Below are 19,104 nucleotides of genomic sequence, written 5' to 3'. Positions count from 1 at the left end.
CTTCCCTTTATTTTATTTTTTTTAAGCTTCCCCCCACCTAGTCCCAGATTTCACTTATACTCTGCATTGATTTCTATTTGGAAACTTAAAATAGACTTGTTACCTTGTTGGAAATAGTTTACTGATGTTTCTATTTTTAAAAAATGGATTAAAAGCTTAGTTCAAGCCGCCTAGTGAGCGATACGGAAGAGGATTTTGTATCAGACTTATTAAATACAATTTGTGTTGAAATTGTTTGCCTTCAGGTACATGACTGATGGTATGTTACTTCGTGAAGCCATGAATGATCCTTTGCTGGAGCGCTACGGCGTTATCATCCTTGATGAGGCCCATGAGAGAACACTGGCTACTGATATTTTAATGGGAGTTTTGAAGGAGGTTGTAAGGCAAAGATCTGATTTGAAGGTCAGTAACGAGGAAGCCCAACAGCATCTCCTTTCTGGTTGCAGATACCAAATAAGGTATCTGTGTGCTAACCAATACCTAATTTTTATCATCAACTAAAGTAGATCAACTGTGTTTTTTTAATCTAATGGTAGTCTGTAGTGGAAAGATAACTCTAGGAAATTCTTAATGCAGTTTGTATTGAGGAAAGCACTAGAAACAATATAATTGTAGCTTAACCTTTCTGTATTTGACTAGGAATTTTTGTGGACCTTTGTAAGAAGGGTGTTATATTCAGGTGATAAAAGCATAAACACAGCCAACAGTTGAGTTTATTTTCTTACTACTACATATTGCATGCATAGGATTGCACAAATTCGTGTTAACCTTTTTGAGTAACTTTTTTTTTTTTTCCTTCAACCCTACAGGTTATAGTTATGAGTGCTACTTTAGATGCTGGCAAGTTTCAGATCTATTTTGATAACTGTCCTCTTCTAACTATCCCGGGTCGCACCCATCCGGTGGAGATATTCTATACTCCAGAACCAGAAAGGGACTACCTTGAGGCTGCCATTCGAACAGTGATCCAAATTCACATGTGTGAAGAGGAGGAAGGAGATCTCTTACTCTTTCTTACTGGACAGGAGGTACTTTCTTCCCTTTTTGAAAAAAAACTATCATTCTATACTGAAACCGTTTTAAGTGACTTCTGTAAACTGTAATGTTTTGTTCCTCTTTGTAGTTTATCATTTGAATGAACTGAGTTTTTCTACTGGCCATACATTTCAGGTCCTTAGCCGTTATATGTATCTGTAATAAGCTGTGCAAGCTCTCTAAAATGAAAATTCTCATCTTGCTCATGGACTCCTAAAATAGAAACTCAGAGTATGATTTGTACTGTTGTGAGCCTGGAAGTTCTGGGTGCCTGGTAGCGTCCTTTTTTTGACTGAAAATGTCTTTCTGTGCACTTCTGGATGTGTATTGTACAATTTATCTGAAGAATACCTTTGATTCTGCTACTTAGCTGTCAGTAATAGTGTTAATAAAAATGGGTTTTGTTTTTATGAACAGCTCTGAGTATGAGGTTGTAGTCTGTCTGTACCATAAATAATGGGAGTTATGTCTCAGAGGTGGACTCGGGGCCAAACTGAGGCTAAACTACATCAGGAAATGAGGATTTTCCAAAAATCTTAAATCTTTTGCTCAAAATAAACTGGGGTAGTGTTTGTGTTGTTCTTGTAGTCCTAAACTCTTGCTTTGAAGCCCTTTAGAATGTCTCTATTAGTAGAAGGACATGGAGAAGAGGTAAAAAAACCCCACAGGCATTGTGAAAGTTCACTTGACTGCGTCAACCTAAAATTAGTATTTTTAGCAGGAGGAGAGACAGAGTTAGCAAAAATGTTTTTCTGACTTCATGCACCTCTTGAAGAAATACCTTTCACAGGATGTGGAACAACTCAGTGCCTTTAAGCATACACGATGTTAATTATGCCAAAGGGGGGAAAAATGGTACAAATAACTCGTGATGCTAAAGGTACATAGGCTTCTTGAGTAGATTTGTCAGTCATGAGGATGTGTTGCTTCTTAGATGAGTTTGAAAAGGCATCTTTGGTTAAAATGTGCTCTGGTTGGTAATCTCCTCCCTTAAAAAAACAAAACAATGACTCACTGTAAAAGCAGATACTCCTGGCCTTCACATTTGTCCTTATTTGTTTGGAGTGTTGCTGTGAGTTAAAGTAGGGAAAAATACAGTTGTGGCTTTGAAACCCACCTGTTTGGCTTGAGTTAGAAGTTCTAGTTCAGAGTAGTGTGGCAGGTAACATGGGAATTAGTGAAACAACTCTTCTGAGTGGGTGAGTGAACAGAAAGAAAGGCAGCAGAAAGGAAGGCTGTTGTCTGGCTTTTCAGCAGGTTTTGTTTTCTTACCAGGATGGTAAATCAGGCTGGTCTTTAACCTTCCATGAAGAACAAATACTTGCCCTTTTAATTATAAATTATGTCCTTGCTATCTTGGTTGCTATGTATTGCTTTAAATAATTTCATCTAACAGTTGGGCTGCTGTCTTCAGGTGTTACCAGCTCTGAGCACCGCTCATGTTTGGCAAATGGCTCTAGACCCCACTGGTCTAGTACCAAGCAGTGCTACAGAGGTACTCTGCTCTGGTGTATGAACAGGCTCTTTGATTTGTACTGAGTCGATTTACAGGACAAAATGTGTTATAAACAAATGATAATAAAAATATGAACACAGGACATGTTCATATGTACGGATATAAACATGCATGAATATATGTAACAATATCCTTTTGTTAAAACGTGCGTGGTAAGGCACCATCCTCCTTTTTTTCTCCAGTTCTCGTATCCATGGATGATACTGAAGGCCTGGAGCTAATATGAATTTTGCTAGTTAGCATGATGTTGAAGTCTGATTTAGCTTCTGTAGAGAAGCTTTGAAGGGTTATATCCATCTTGATTTATCATGTTTTTGGGCCTCCATGTGTACTACTGATGACTCTAAAGTGGTAGGACCTACTGTAATCTCAAGAACTGGAAAGTTCTAGGTACCGCTACCACCATGTGGTGTGGGTTCAGTAGGCTTAGTAGCTCGAGTCTTGCTGTTGATTTTTGCTGGGGAGAAATGCCTTGTTTTTCTTTTAGATTCTGGAAAACAGGTTGAGCAGGGTGCAGAACGATTTGATTTTCTTGTGGGAAAGATGCATTTACAAAACCAAATTAAGTTACATAAAAGGAAAATGTTCCAGGTGAGACCATGCAAGTATGAACTGTCTCGAGTTTAAGAGGCTTCAGGTGAGGAGAAATTGCAGTGGTTTAAGGCAGAATGAGGGTCCTTCCTTGCTTCTGCCTTCAATTCCCACTGAACTTGAAGTGATTTTCAGTGGGCAGTAAGATGGATAGCAGTTAATTAGTACCGATTACTTAAGACATAAAGTTGATGATGGAACCTGGAGATAGTAGGAAAGATTCTGTGTTGTCATGCCCAAAAATAAGAAAAAGCTTCAGTACGTTTGGAAACCAAAGGAATCTTAATTGTGTAAGTCCGTTACTGGATGAAGATAAAATTGTTGTTAATGGTGCAGAAATAAGCGTTCAATAAAGACTTCCTTCGCGAATGATGAAAAGAGCAAAAGTACATGATTATGTTGCATGAACTGCTTTTCAGTCCATTAGTAACAAAAGAGGATCTTTTAAAAACAGCATTTATTAGGAATAAACACTTTGAAACAGGCCTTGTATCTCACAGTCGCTGTAAAAAGTTTGTTCTTGATTTTAAGAACAAACAAAAAACCACGCTGGTATATCAGGGAGATTCTGGAAGATGGAAATAATGTTTTGTGCCAGTACTTGAAAAAGGGATAAGCTGAGATAACCTGGATAACTGTAAGCCAGGTTGCCTGATGTCAGTCACAGGCAAAATTGGAAAGGCTGACAGGGAATTGTGTTCACAAGGAAATAGTATAATTGCATTTCAGTCAACATGTCTTTCTTAGACAATAGGTTTTGTCAAACTTGTTCTCAGTCACTGAGATTACAAATATGGTGTCTAGTTGTGTAGATACGCGTTTCTTAAACTTTAAATGTCTCAAGACTGGCTCACCTACGGATCTCAGAGGTAACTGGTTTATTGTCTACTGGAGTTCTGCTAAGACAGTATTAGATTTCACACTCCATTAAGATCAGTAATCTGAGAGTAGGTGTAAAATCCTTACAGATGAAATGTGTGGGGTGCGGGAGGCAGAAATACTGACACAGAAACTGTATAGATCTGTCTTACATATATCTTGGTAACCTCAGCACTTAGGAATGCAAAGTATATTTTCTGCCACTCCAGAACCCTTTTCTCTCTAAAGCTAAATGCATCGTTACACATTTAAGAGGAAGAATCCAAGCTGCATCTGGAGATGTGAAGTACAGATCAGCACTGCTGTTCTTGATTGTAGATAAAAATACTGAAAAGTATTGCGGTGAAGTTCTGGTGTCAGTGTTCCTGAAAGGTTTTAAAATGTGACGTTAGTAAAACTGATGTTGGTGTAGAAAAGAGTTGCAAGATATTTTTGAGGTTTTGGTAGAATGTTTGGTAAATGAGGATTTATTTTAAAGGTACACTTCTTTTTTTTCATCAGAGTAAGGTTAGGCACTGGAACTGAAAGAAAGTAGCAGAGACTTTCTTATGAGGAAATTGAAGTCAAAATTGACAGCTTTTTTAGTCTCAGTGGTAGTGACTGGGTGAGGTTAAGACAGTAGGAGTTCTGGGCTGCAATGGACACTGGTTGTGTCTTGTTTAGCCTCACATAGAATCAATCCCCCACGGCAGGGGGGTTGGAACTTGATCTTTAAGATCTCTTCCAACCTGAACCATTCTATGGTCGAAGGTATTGAGGAGTTGGGGAGCATAAACTGAAAGAAGAGTAATATTAATGGTGTTCAAGTGCTAAAGGGAGGGAAGGTTGGTTTTTTTTTTGTGCTCTTCCTTAATCTGAGATGATGTCAATATTAAATATTTCAAATAGACCAGGTCAAAAAGGAATAGGAATATAGGAATATAGGAGTCGCGCTGAGACAAGTTCAGCTTTGACTCGTTGACGGAGCAGTTCTCAGTTAGGGTTAAGTGTTGACTTGTTCCATGGATGACTTTTTTGGTCTAAGCATGTCATTCTACAAACTTTTGTTTCCCAATTGCATTCGGAGCATCTCCTGAAATGGTGCAGCTCTTAGGGCCAGTTCTGGCCCTAAACTGTTGTTTCCTCATTTTAGCTTGTAGCACTTTGCTTTTCATTCCTGGAGGAAGAAAGGGAAATGAGTGAAGTCAAGTTCCACTCAGCTTTAAGGACAATTACAAAATTTCTAGAAGGTTTATGACATCAAAGCCAGATGTGGCTGGCAGTGTCCCTGTTCCTGATAGGAACTCACAAGAGAAAAGGGGGGAAGTTAAGGTGTCTGCCAAATATTATTCTGGTTTGGAAAGTTTTTTATTTATGCATTTAGTCTTTTCCCCATGTACTCATCTAACACAACATAAAATTGCCATACACTTTTTTGGGCACTCTTTTTCTTCAGGGTTTAACAATTATGTCTACTTCACTCATTTATCCGAGGGGAAGTTAAATCTAACTGTATATGGTGTAACAGCTGATCTGCTGTAGGTAAGACTGTCATCTTCTATTTAAAAAAAAATTAAAGTATACTCTAAGTGGAGCAGTCTTGAAGTTTTGCTCACCTCATGAGATTCTTTTGCTTCACATACAGGGTCAACTGAAGAGAGGTTTTTTAAGATAATGTTCCCAAGGACCATGTTTACAGAATCATTGAATTCTGCTTTGCATGCCAAGTGGTCGAATTGTTCCATTAAATGTGCTTAAAATGACATCACCAGTCACCATCTTTCTCTGGAAACAGTTTTTCCTAAAGATAATGGGATACAGTTTAGATCTTAAGGCTGAGTGGAGCCTGACCAGCAAGTTAAATGGATGTTTACAGATACCAGTTGGGCCTGGGAGCCAGAATGAATGCCAGCACTTGGAGTACTTTGATGGCTCAGGGTAACGTGCGGTCAGTCGTTTGGTAACTCCTGTTGAGGATCACTGTACTTTCAAGCCTCATCCATGGCAGCGTGGACGGGTCTTGCACACAAACAAAAGGGAAAGGAATTCAGTTTTATGTTTGGGCTTTTTGACTGCCATTCAATGGAACTCCTTTATGTCAGACTCGTGACGGTGTTTGTTCAGCACAAACTTGCTTCTTAAAGATGTGGTGCATTAAATAATATATGCAACTGCTCCTGTAATTCCTTTCTGTTTCTCTTCTTGCTAATAGTGACCTTTCAGTATAAACACCTCACTTCTTACTGCAGAAGTATCATCAGGGAAAGAAATGAATTTCTACTGAGCATTCAGTTTGAATAGTGTAATAAAGACTTTATTTTCAACAGCAGATAAAGAAAAAAATTTGCTGTGCATGATAAGAAGCAAAATTGGTCTCTTCTGTGGTTAATTTTATACAGCTCCTTTTAGATGAACTGCTAATGATATGTTCAAATCCTTAGTTTTTGCTGCAGAGCTAGGGAATATTAAGCATTGGAGTAGTGAGATGATAAATTTAAGCAGTGGAGATGTGGAGTTGGAGGCAGTTGGGGAGGGATTGGTTTGTGGTTCATTTATTTCTGAGTCTCTCTTAGCTGCGTGTTCTGACACAGGGCCCTAGGAACCAATGTATTTCTAAATTAAACTGTCTTTAAAAGTCGTACCTAGAAGATTTTTTGTGATAAGGCTTTCAAAAATGAGGTCTTTTAGAAAAAGAATAAATTAAGTTCTTTTCATGTTTTCAGTCTTGTTAGTATTTCCTTATGCAAAGTAAAGAGAATAAGAGGGGAGAATTGGGTGGCATTTAAGCACTAGTCCTGTAAGTGGTACTTGAAAAGTGAAGCCACAGGGAAACTACCACTTCTGTCCCTCATAGTTTCAGATGCTGACAGCTTTCCATCGTGTCTTCCCAGATCTATTCTATCAGGTTGAAGAAATGGGCTTCTTCAGGAGACCTTCCTGTTGTCCTTTGAATGTTGTGGAAGGTTTTATCACTTCTGTCCCTCATAGTTTCAGATGCTGAGCCTTCCCAGATCAATTCTATCAGGTTAAAGAAATGGGCTTCTTGTGGAGACCTTCCTGTTGTCCTCTTTACATGCTGTCCTTTGAACGTTGTGGAAGGTTTTAGATTTACTTTCTGCAATGGGGGATAAAAAGGAAATTTTAGCGCTGTTACGGTGATAGAAGAAAAAAATGATTAGCTTTACAAATAAGAGGGGTAAGAATTCAACTCTGTGTCTTACTCTAGCTGAAGTAGTGTTTCTGCATGTTCTGGGGTGAGGGATGTAGGCAGTGCTGGGCAGTATGACAGAGAGAGAGCTGGAAAGCAAAGGGGCAGACTGGGAAAAGACAATCTTGAGCATTGAAGAAATGAACCTGCAGCTGGTGCTTTCTGGGGTTGGTTTGAACTGTTGCAGAGGTAAGAGGCTATTGACCAGAGAGCAGCATTCAATACTCACTGTACATAGAGTTACAGTCCAGCAATTTTGGCTGGGAAATCTCTCCGGGGGACATTGAATATGTTTATTTCACTGAATGGATAAAAGTGCTTTGGAGTACTTAATTTTGACCACAACTTGAAGCATTAAATACACTTCCTTTATGCCTGAAAAGCAATGACAGCTCTTTAGTTTTCTTTGAAACTGTAAGATATGTAACCTTTTTCAAAGTGTGGGCATACTTTGTGTACTGTTACTGTGCACTTAACGCTGCCTAATGGGTGAGTGTGTGTGACTCAGGACTGCTCGTTTGGCTTTTGAGTACTTTTATGTGTAGTTCTGCCCTCTTAGACAAAGCTTTCTCTATTTCAGCAGCAAAAGTTCTGCTCTGTGTCAGCCTCGATGATTGGCCTAATGGGTGAGTGTGTGTGACTCAGGACTGCTCGTTTGGCTTTTGAGTACTTTTATGTGTAGTTCTGCCCTCTTAGACAAAGCTTTCTCTATTTCAGCAGCAAAAGTTCTGCTCTGTGTCAGCCTCGATGATTGAATATAACCAGTTATTTCACTTGTAGATGTATTGATCTGCCATGAGAAGGGAAGAATAAAGACAGCACTATGCTTTTTAATTTCTTGGGAGCTTGATGTGAATAGCAGGCGTTGCTGTTCCCATCCAGAGAATGCTAAAATTGGATATAAGCTGCAATCCTGGCATTCTGAGAATCCAGGACTCCTTTTGTCAACAGGCTTCAGATTCAGAGTTTCCCTCTGGTCTGTTGGATCTTTACATTTCTACCTGCACAGAAGCACAGGTTCAGTGAGAGGAATAAAAAATAGTGCATCCAAGGGTGGCTGTTTTTTCTAGGCACTAGTCATCTGCCCGCCTCTTCTTTGGAAAAGTGGGTTAAGATGGAGTAAAAATCCTGTCAGATTCAAGAGGCATAAGTAACCCTCTTACTGTTATGTGAAAATAGAGATTACTGCACTACTGTTTCTAATAAATCAGAGGGAAACTGTGCATTCTTGCTCAGTTTTCCAAACAAGGTACTGCAAAGCATTGATTCCCACACAGACTTAGGTCTTGCTGAAATCTGTGGAGAAGTTTGTGGCAAAGTCCTGAAACTTTTTGGTGTGTCAGAATTGCTTTCTGATACTTCAGCTCCTGAAATCCACCTAATTTGATGGATAGTCTAAATATTGCCTGTTTTCTCCCAGTTGTTTGAAAACTAAGTAGCCTGCTCAGGATTGTGTATAGAACCAGCCTTAATCAGACCAAGTTCTTGGAAGGAATGCCACTTAAATTAGCTTAAATTTGATTTAATAATAATAATCTTGTTTAAATTCTTTTCCTGGTTACTGGATTTTTTTTTCCCTTAAATTAGCTTAAATTTGATTTAATAATAATAATTTTGTTTAAATTCTTTTCCTGGTTGCTGGATTTTTTTTTTCGTTTTGTAAACTTATCTTTATTTAGCTGTGGGTACAAAATACAAATTGTTGACTCTCTCATTTGGATGTTTAGATGACTTTGTTTTTCCTGGTTGAAAAATATTCACCACCCCATTACTTCCTTGATCACTAATATGGCCATAAAAAGAAATATTTTTCTTGTTGCTGATTCTTGTCTGTCTTTGGAGGTTTTCCAAGGAGAATCGTTTCTGCTGTTTAGGATGTAGAAGAATGTTGAGAGGACTCTATTAATATTCAAAGTGTACTACTATGGAGCTCTTAACTGCTACTTGATTCTAATTTCCATAGTGTTGCAGCTGAACTATAGATATTGGACGTGTATTGGTAATTCATTTTGATTGGATCAAGCAAGAAGATTTTGGAAACTTTAAAGTACATAATATACTGCCTGGGGCAGTTTAGATGACCAGATGTTGTGAGGTACAGATCAGTTGAGTGTATGTGGCACTTGGAGTTTGAAATAACCAAACATTTTAGCTAACATGGAACCTTTCTTTTGTTTGTGGTCTTTTTGCTATTTATGTTTTGGTAGCTGTCGCTCTTTTGATCCTGTGCCTGTTCCTGCTCCCAAAACCCTGGTATTTCAGGTAGTCAGTGTGATAGTCAAGGCTCTGAGGAATTTTTCAGACTAATTTTTCATAATCAAAATATAAGGCGAGTTCACTCCACCTTTACTCTTCTCCCTCCAGGAAGAAAGGCCACCTCTTCTGTTAGGGTTGATGGAATACCCCCTCTTCAAAGGGTTTTGTAATGGATTTGGAGTAGGTGGTGTGCAAATATTTAAATGTGTGTGCTTTTTATTAAAAAAAAAAAAAAGCCTTTCATGCTTGAGTAAGTCAAGACTATTGAATTAGTCTTGCTAGATCTTCAGAGTATTAAAGTTAGGATTGTGCCTTCAACTGTATCTCTCATATCTCCAGACTTCAGTGTTTTCATGTGATACAAATGAATCTTTAACACCCAAATGAATCCTTAATGCTTCCAAACTGTGCTTAAGACACATAGGAGCAACCTGCTCTAGTGGGAGATGTTCCTGCCCGTGGCAGGGGGGTGGAGCTCCATGATCTTTAAGGTCCCTTCCAACCCAAACCATCCTATGACTCTACATGCCTTCTAGACTGTGTACTTTGGAATTCCAGTCATCTGCTGGAATTGGAAGGTGGCTGTGGATACAGTTGAAGCAGAAATACCATTTTCTGCCAGTGTGGTAAATAAAAGGAAACCACCCTTTTTTCTTTTTTTTTTTTTTTAACCTATTTTTTTTCCTTTTTTAATTTTTTATAATTAAAACAATTCAGTACTAAAGAATTCTCTTTTACTGTCCTTAGATGAGTGGCAGTGGCTTTTGGTGACTTGCATCCTTCTTTCAGCAGCTTATGATGAGGGGGCTGTAGTTACCTCTGCAAATCCGCAGAGACTAACGGTTATATATGCACTTGTCATCTTTATTTTGAAGTATTTTAATGAGCCCTGATTAGAGATACTTTGAAACTACATTAGGAAACTCTAGGGAGAAACACCACTTTTATCTCTTCTCAGAGATGATAGGTGGCTGTGAACACATGTGGCCTGAGAAGTGTAGTGCTTTCATTTATCGCTGCTTGCTTGTGTTTTACTATCTCTTAAGCATAAAACTGTCCTGGAGTCTCCAGTCATTACTGCTGAAGATTAAGCATCCTGTCCAGCATCAGAGCTTTCCCAGTTACACAGTGTAATCTGCTCAAATTCCATGAAACAGGGTAGTGACCTTCAGATAAAGAACTAAGGTCTGCACTGGTTTTGTTTTAGCATTTGGCTTGTGGGCTTTCTTTTTTCTGAAAGGTATAACCTCATTTTGTATGAAGTATTTAATGGGCTCAAATATCAGCTCGTCAAGACTTCGAATATGTACAAATTTGAGAGGGACTGTCGCCGCCTTGTTAGTCAACTGTTTAGTTAAAAAATGTTGTCTTTTTACCCAAGCCTTATTGTTAAAGTATTAATTAACCGAGCTACTGTGTCTGATCTGTCAATTAAGTTAGGTTTTTGCTTTTCCCTGAGAGGCTGTTACTGAACTTTAGAGGGGTTTATGAACAGAACAGCAGGTATTGACATCCGTGTAAAGAAATGAAGTGTGTGTTAATAAACCAGTAGGGGGCATTCCAGCTCAGTTTCTGGTGTGCCTCTTACATTTTATGAAGGGTGTGCACTTTGTTGGCAAAGTGCACCTTGGTTTAAAAGGGTTGGTTTTTTTTTTTGTGTTGTAAATATCTGCACTTCATTCAAATTGGCAAGATAATGCCAGAAAGCATTAGGCTTACTATTAAAGGGCTCTTTGACATTGAGGAGGAAGAGCCTTCATTTTGCCATGCTTACATTATTTCTATATGCTGATCAATACAGGACATGAGTATTGTATTGTCTCTGCTGCTTTAAAACCTACTCAGTACAGTTGTGCTGAAAACTTACAAATCAAAGACCAAGTTAAATATCTCCAGACTTGTTCCAGGATCTGGCCAAAATTGATGATTCCTAAAAGGGAGTCTGCTTTTCTTTTTACTAATTACAGTTTAAAGCAGTAATTTTAATAGAGCCTTTAGGATAACCTGTTCTCTGAGATTTCTTGAGGGTCTTAAGCATCACTTCACCTTCAGGCTGGTGGATTTTTTGTGATGAGGGAGGTCTGGCCTCTTTTCTCAGAGGATGTTGGAGCTATTTTTGGCTTTTGCCTAGTCTTGCTTCTTGTCATGATGACTTGATTCTCCCTTCAGTAGTTCAGCTGGAGCATCAACAGTTGGGAATCGTGCCTCTGAGTTCTGCCAGTGGAGGCTCCCTTGTAATTTTGAAGTCGAATTTAATGAATTGTATTATTCATTAACCTAAATTTCTGTGCATTTTAATTTTCATTAAATCTTGTCATAACTATAGGTCACCTAGCTAACTTGAATATAGTTGCTTTAAAATGAAATGGAATTATAAAGGATTGAGCTGTGGTGAACTGTTTTTAATGGTAGGCGAGTCACAAAATGAGCAAATACTGTAGAAAATACGGAGGTAAAAAGGGCATGAAAAATCTCTTGAGAATATTTCACTGACTTTTCTTAAGCTTAAATGGGCTGTCCATTAATTTTAAAGGAAAATCTGAAACCCTGGATGGAGAGGTTTGGTTTTGAGCATCTATGTTTATACTGTAAAGGTGTTTGTTCTCATTAGGTACAATGAAGCAAATCTTCCATATAATTGCATTAGTGATATGTGACATTAAAGCTTAATTGGCTTATTTTAACTATCTTGCACATCAATTTCTTTTAGATTGTGAAAATTGAAAAGGTCATGAGTGCAGTTTAATATTCCAGGGTGAGAGATTTCAATTTTAGTACAATTTGTAGAGAATTAATTAGGAAACATGACTAAAAGAAAAAGGATGTTGAATGCAAATTAGGCTGTTCATTAGAGTATAGAAGCTGAAGCATCTTGAAGTATTGCGAAAATTCGATTGCAAATTCAGCAAGCACCTTGATTGATTATTTTTTTTTAATTATTTTTATTGTAGTTGTTCTTCAGGGTATAAATGTAATGTAATTGTCGTAAGGCACTCTAAAATAAAATGTGCTGCCTTTGTCACGGAGTTCTCTTTTAACCAGGCTTTTTTGTTTTGCAGGAGATTGATGAAGCCTGCAAGAGGATAAAACGGGAAATCGATGATTTAGGCCCTGAAGTTGGGGACATCAAAATCATTCCATTGTACTCCACCCTTCCTCCGCAGCAACAGCAAAGGATCTTTGAACCTCCCCCACCAAAAAAACAAAATGGAGCAATAGGAAGAAAGGTAAGTAGGACACTGTTTTAGTGTGCTCTTCAGAAACTGCCTACTCCACAGTTGTGTGGGCAGCTTCAGCCGTTTTCAATGTATTTGGACAGCAACAAATAGAAAGGTTTGATTTTTTTAAGACTTAATAATCCAGGATTTTAGCGCATTAACATTTTTTTAAGATAACTTGGAGTTTGTTTCTTAGTGAAATTAAAAATTCTGGCTTCTATCTCTAAGGCCAGAATGTTCTAGTAACAATTTGATTTGAGTGAATGGGAGTGGCATTCATTGAAGTTTCTTATGAGAAATGCAGCAAGTCAGATTAAATACTGAATTTGACAACCCCATGATTTATGGAAAGGGATGGGATTTTTTTTCCCCCTAAGCTATTACTCTGAAACATCTTTTTTTGAATGCAAAATGGACTATCCCTTCAAGGGATATTATCAAGCAGGTTTTGTCTGTTTCTCAAGGTTTTTGAGAAGGTGCAAGTGAAGATGAGTGTGTTGAAGTTAGAGGTTTGTGTTTTCTGTATTAGCAAGCAAGGAATTGAGGTTCTTTCTTTTGTGCAAAATAGATTGAGAAAATGAAAAACTGGAGATGGCACTAGTGAATATTCCTCATAAAATTAATAGTTCAATTCCTGAGTGCTCACATAAACCACTTTAGAAGCTGTGTGGTGATCCCTTTAAAACAGAACATTGGGAAGGAGTCTTAATAGAGCTTCCTGAAGTTAATCTAATGCCATCTGAAACTGTAGCCATCACAAAGTTGAGGTTTTGAAGGTCAAGGCTGAATCATAGGACCTGCTCTAGGCAGGGTTTGTTCCTTGGATATTTGCTTTTTTGTGCTGCACAATGCATGTAGAATACTAGTGACAACTTTCTAGTGTTTTGGAAGAATAAATCACTCTAATAAATTTAGTGAAATAATCCCTTTTTTTCCTGTTGAAGTTCGTTACAGAAAGCATTTGGTCTGAAATTGTGAAACCAGTGCTGCAACAAGGTTGTATTAGCAAATGACTTAAATGAATGAAATTTGCTTTTCAGTGATGAACAGGTGATAGCTGTGTATTTCATTAAATTTTCATTCATGTTTAAAAGTGTGCGCTTCAAAATGGGCAGTTTCTGGTTTTCTTGGTAAGAGGCTAATGAATGCGAGGTATAGTTTTTGTTATGTTGAACTGACAAAGCCAGTGCCAGTCTCTCAGAGGAAGGCACTGTGTGTAGCAACTATTTTACTGCAAGAAAAATTGCCATCTGGAAAAATACCAGCCGTAGGCAAAACAGGCATGAAATACATAAGCAACAGATTCAGACCTATAAAGCCATTATGGTTTATTTTTGCTTGTTTGGGTTTGGTTTTTTTTTTTTTTTTTTTAAACCAAAGATGGCTTTTCCTCTTTGAAATGTTCTGGTTTCTGTATTTTGTTTTTTTTTTTTTTTTTTTAAACCAAAGATGGCTTTTCCTCTTTGAAATGTTCTGGTTTCTGTGTTTTATTTTTTTTAAATCTCCATAACAAATCTAGCAATGAGTTGAAAGTGCATCTGTGCGTGTTGTAAACTTGTTTAAATGTTGTTTTTGGTTTCAGTTAGTCTTGGTGAGCACGAATAACAAATCTAGCAATGAGTTGAAAGTGCACGTGTTGTAAACTAGTTTAAATGTTGTTTTTAGTTTCAGTTAGTCTTGGTGAGCACAGTATGTAAAGTAGGACTTTGTTGCTCTGCCACCACTGTCCTACAACATGTCTGCTGTCACACCCTCTCCTGTGGGAGTTGAACCTGGCTCTTAGAAGTGCCAAGGAGGCAGGGAGCTGGCAGGAGGTCGGCATCATTTCAAAGGCTTTAGTGGGCATAAAAATTAAGTATCTCCTGAGCTTTTACTTAGTGAAAGAAAAGTGGAAGTTGTGTGGTATCTTGCACTGGTAGTGATGGAACAGCTACTACTGGTACAGCTTGATAACCTATGAGCACTTTTTTTGTCCTCTCAGATGCTCAAGGCAAGACCAGCTATTATTGCAAGGAATCTTTAGATTAAACATGATAAAATGCTTTTACTAGTTAGTTAATCAGAGTATTTCATTTATACTCTGGAGGAGGATGACTTGAAGGAGCCGATAAAATGCTTTTACTAGTTAGTTAATCAGTGTATTTCACTTAGAAGGATGACTTGAAGGAGCATTTCTACTCTGCTTTCCCATCTTAGCCCTTCTTTCCAAACTGGGTTCTATTTTCTATTTCAGGAGTCCGAAGTATTTACTAGTTAACACATGCAATATAGATATATTTTTATGTATAGATAATATGCATATTTTAATATTCCAAGTAACCAGCTTAAATTAATCTTTGAAACTCTTTGGTGTATCAAACAGTTAATCTGGTATTTAAAAACATGTTTAACGTAACCATTTCAGTAATTGCAAAACGGCAGTTAAAGCTAATTAGGTACAATTTATTATTTTACATACTTTAGGACTAATTTTCATTTGTCTGATTTCCAAGTAACTTTGTAGGGTTGGAAGATGTAACTTCTTCATTTTTTTACTTGTATTTCTTGTGGCTTTACGTTCATTAGTAGTGGTTTTTAAGCAAAGTGATGTTAAGGGATGAGATCAATACATAGGACAGAATCCATTGTAAAAATAACTTTTTTTCCTTCTAACTTTGGAAAGTTCTGTAAGATTTGGGTACGGGTTAAACTGCTGGAGCTTTGTGGCCTAAGCATCTTAACAGTATTGAGTTACTGGAACTGAAGTGTCTCGGTAGAAATTGTTAATTAAAAGCAGGACTGAAACCTGCTGTGTAATTGGTATTTGAAGGTTCTGGGTATGGATGCTTCTATATGGTAGTAGACCCAGAAAAAGCTGAGACTTTTCAATATATAGTAGTATTTGGGGAGTCTTAGACCTTAAATCTGCTTAAGCAAAGACAAGTGTTGAATGGGTTTTGGGTCATTTCTGAGGTAGCTGATTAAACTTGCTAATAATGTGCGATGTGAATGTGGTCACTAATGATATCTATAGAGTATTACACTACATCTCGGGATGTAAAATTTAAATGATGATGAATCAAGCTTCAAAACTCAGATATCACCTTGGCTTTAATTCTGGCGTGAGACTTAACCTTTGGAAAGTTTTTGGAAACTTAAGAATGTAACTGTAAAAATAGATAAAGATGTTTGAATATCTGGAAATTTAAAAAGACAAAGTTGAAATTAGATAAATGTTCAGTATTTTAGCTGGAGTATATTGATAACTGCTTTATTTCAAACAAAGTAAAAGAACATACTGTGCTGGTACAGTTACATAACCTTTAATGTAATTTTATTTAATCAGTTTGCCCTGTTTAAGGTGTTTTTTAAAAAAAGTTAAAGTTGGAATTAGCAGATGATGTTAAAGGGATCCAGTGCAAGTTGTTTTTTACCAGGGATGTGAGGAAAAATGTTGAAGTATTTGCTCTTCTGTTCCTTTTTCTCAAAACTACCATTTGTTGTGTTGTTAGTAGAGACAGAGGGGAACAGAAACAGGGGACAAAGATTGCTCTGATTTCAGTAGAAGCTCATCTGGTTGGTTTCAGATCATCCTGCAGAAGTGCTGTAGCACTGATCTGGTAGTTAGTGATGAAGCGAAGGGAAGTTTGCTGAAAATTCTTGGTGCAGAGACAGAATCAGAGCTCTTTGTCTTCAGGACAAAATAGTTACATTAACTATTTTATTTTTTGGCAGGTTGTTGTGTCCACCAATATCGCTGAGACATCGTTAACAATAGATGGCGTCGTGTTTGTGATCGATCCTGGCTTTGCAAAACAGAAGGTAAATATTATTGCGTTTTCTCTTTGTAGTAGGAAAGATACTGGAATCTGGTTTGCTCAAACTCTGCTCTTTGTAAACACTGGTAGGTCTTGTCCCAATTGAAATCTTGACCTTAGTTGTTTTTATTTTTTGTTTTGTTTTTAACTTATGGTAGGTTTGCACTCACTCTGTGAACTTTAGATAGAGCAGTCCAAAACAGTGCTGTGCAGAATTCTAATTTCAAAAAGTAGAAATGTGAGGACTTTGAGAGTTCTGTCTGGAGTAGGAATTTCCTAGATAATGTGGGAAAGGTGGTTTTGTACTGTGTGTCTATGTTTGAGAATTCTCAAGTAAAACCAACAAATCATATGAAGGAAAACAAAAATGGTGATACAAGCCACCTCTTCCTTTAAGTCATGTTAGTAGAAGATTCCAGCACTAAAATAAGAAAAGAGAAATGATACTGAGGGTGGTGCTGTTTCTTGTCCTTGCACTTGTGTGTATCTTGGAACATCTGGAGATGTTCAGAACTGAAGCAGCTTACCTACACTCAACCCAATAACTAAAGAAACAATGAAACACAAATTTCTTAACCTTCATTTAGTTTTTTCACTAACTGTCCTTATAACTTGCTTTCTTAGACTTTAATACTCGCTGTATTAAATGAGTGTGCACAATGTTGTCAGCCTTTTAAAGTGTACTGTGAGTGCAGTCAATGCTTCTTCATACACAAGTTTCTGTCACCATTTAGGCTGAGGTTTTTTCAAAAGTAATTCTTCTACTGGAAGAATAGCTTCTGTAATAAGACTTTTTTTTGTACATGTTTTATACCTGTTCACACCAGGAGGTTGTTAAAACATGGACTGAAGAACATCTTCAACTGAAACTACTGCTTTTTATTTTACAGTATGTTCTTTTCCCTGAGCCCTGATGAGTTGGCAGGGCTGCTGTTTATGTAGGATGGAAATCTGACTGTGAATTCCAGCACGTGTTTTGTGTTGTGACAGTCCCTGTGTACCCTCGAGATACAGTCTCGCTTGGTCATCGGTCTGATTTCTACAGTTGTGTTCAACCTTAACGTTAGATTTTCCTGACCTCTAGAACATGATTGTTCAACTTTACAATTGTATCGGGACAGTTTGTGGTTTTGTTTTTTCCCCCCATGGAATTATTTGAGCATCAAGAGTGTGTTTAGCACTCTGTAGAACAAATTGGGCATATTCCTTCTGCCATGAAAATCTTATCTAAAAATACACACATTTAAGGAGGACGGGGAGCCTGGCAGGAGTTGTTCTTAACAAATGAATAAGAAGTAAATGCTGTTCTCTAGGCAGTTGTATTTGAAGCTTTCTGTCACCGATCCAAAGGCTTTTGTAGCCAATTTTATTTCTCCTTTCAGATACATACAACTTGTGATTTCCTTGTCAGAAGCTGTGTTTGAAAAGAAGTTTAAAGTGGTCTTTAAGGGGTTTTTTTGTTTGTTTGTTTTAGATAATTGTCTTATCCATGAGTGGTTTTCATTCTTTTCCTCCTTTCCCTCTCTGATTCCTTTCCAAATCAGGTGTACAACCCTCGCATCAGAGTGGAGTCTCTCTTGGTGACAGCCATTAGTAAAGCTTCTGCTCAGCAGCGAGCTGGCCGTGCCGGCCGTACTAGGCCAGGCAAGTGCTTCAGGCTTTACACAGAGAAAGCTTACAAAACTGAAATGCAGGTAAGATTACTTTCTCTTGGTTTGTTGTTTTTTTTTTTTTAATTGCATATATCAGACCATCTGATGGGTACAGGTAGTCGAATGCTGTGCTGCCAACCATAATCAGAGTTTAAACGATTGTGTAGTTTAAAGTGTTTGGAAGAAGGTGTTCTGATTTTTTCCTTTTTTCTCCCCTCCCCAGGACAACACATACCCTGAAATTTTGAGGTCTAACTTAGGATCTGTGGTATTGCAGCTCAAGAAGCTTGGTATAGATGATTTGGTGCACTTTGATTTTATGGATCCTCCAGGTATCTATTTCTGTTTTCTCTTGTCTACTCTAAGTCGTATGTTTTGTCTTCTGAAATATTTATTTTGGTAAATATTCTCTGTAACAACACAGGATAAATTCTTTTATGCTTCTTCACTGTTTTTATTATAATCTGTAAGGAATGTCTTCTGTTTATCCTGAAATCTAGTGCTCTGTGTCTTCTCAAAGCAAGCTTTTTATGCTTCTGTCTGCGTAACAGGTTCTAATCAAAGCGAGGAATCTACTGAACGCCCCTTACCTGCAGGCGATAAGACAAAATTATGGGCATTAGAAAATCTATTACTTGATGAGGGGTTTTTTTTTTTTTTTACTTATCACCTTGATTACAAATTCTAATTGTACATCAGTTAAGGACTGTATGTAAATAAAATTGGCTACCATTTTTAAAGCTGAATATATGTTTTGGCTCAGACTATAAAGTTAAATGTGCATGTCCCTTCTAATGGTGTTAAATGTTCATTATATACTTTAAAAGAATTAGGTCACATTGCTAATGAAAATAGATAAGGCATATATAAGTACATCAGTTGTTCTTTTTCCCCCTAAAATAAAATTAAAATTCATAATTTTTAAACTTTTACATGGCTCTGCAGAGCAATTGCATTTTGTGCTGTGCAG

At 37.5% G+C, this 19,104-nt stretch overlaps 1 protein-coding gene across 4 annotated transcripts in view; it reads left to right on the top strand.

Moving 5' to 3' along the window:
* Positions 1-19,104, top strand: part of DHX15 (DEAH (Asp-Glu-Ala-His) box helicase 15) — a 60,597-nt gene that overhangs the window by 30,181 nt on the left and 11,312 nt on the right. For all 4 annotated transcript variants that reach the window (XM_014937056.1, XM_014937060.1, XM_014937059.1 and 1 more), the window contains 6 exons: positions 246-405; positions 813-1,031; positions 12,527-12,694; positions 16,400-16,486; positions 18,027-18,176; positions 18,358-18,466. In XM_014937056.1, the coding sequence (XP_014792542.1) occupies positions 246-405; positions 813-1,031; positions 12,527-12,694; positions 16,400-16,486; positions 18,027-18,176; positions 18,358-18,466 (893 nt within the window). The remainder of the gene's footprint in view (positions 1-245; positions 406-812; positions 1,032-12,526; positions 12,695-16,399; positions 16,487-18,026; positions 18,177-18,357; positions 18,467-19,104) is intronic.

The sequence above is a fragment of the Calidris pugnax genome, unplaced genomic scaffold (assembly GCF_001431845.1).
Source record: "Calidris pugnax isolate Ruff unplaced genomic scaffold, ASM143184v1 scaffold49, whole genome shotgun sequence".
Lineage (NCBI taxonomy): Eukaryota > Metazoa > Chordata > Aves > Charadriiformes > Scolopacidae > Calidris > Calidris pugnax.
Note: the sequence above shows the minus strand (reverse complement) of the source record. Positions and strands in the feature narration are given on the sequence as shown.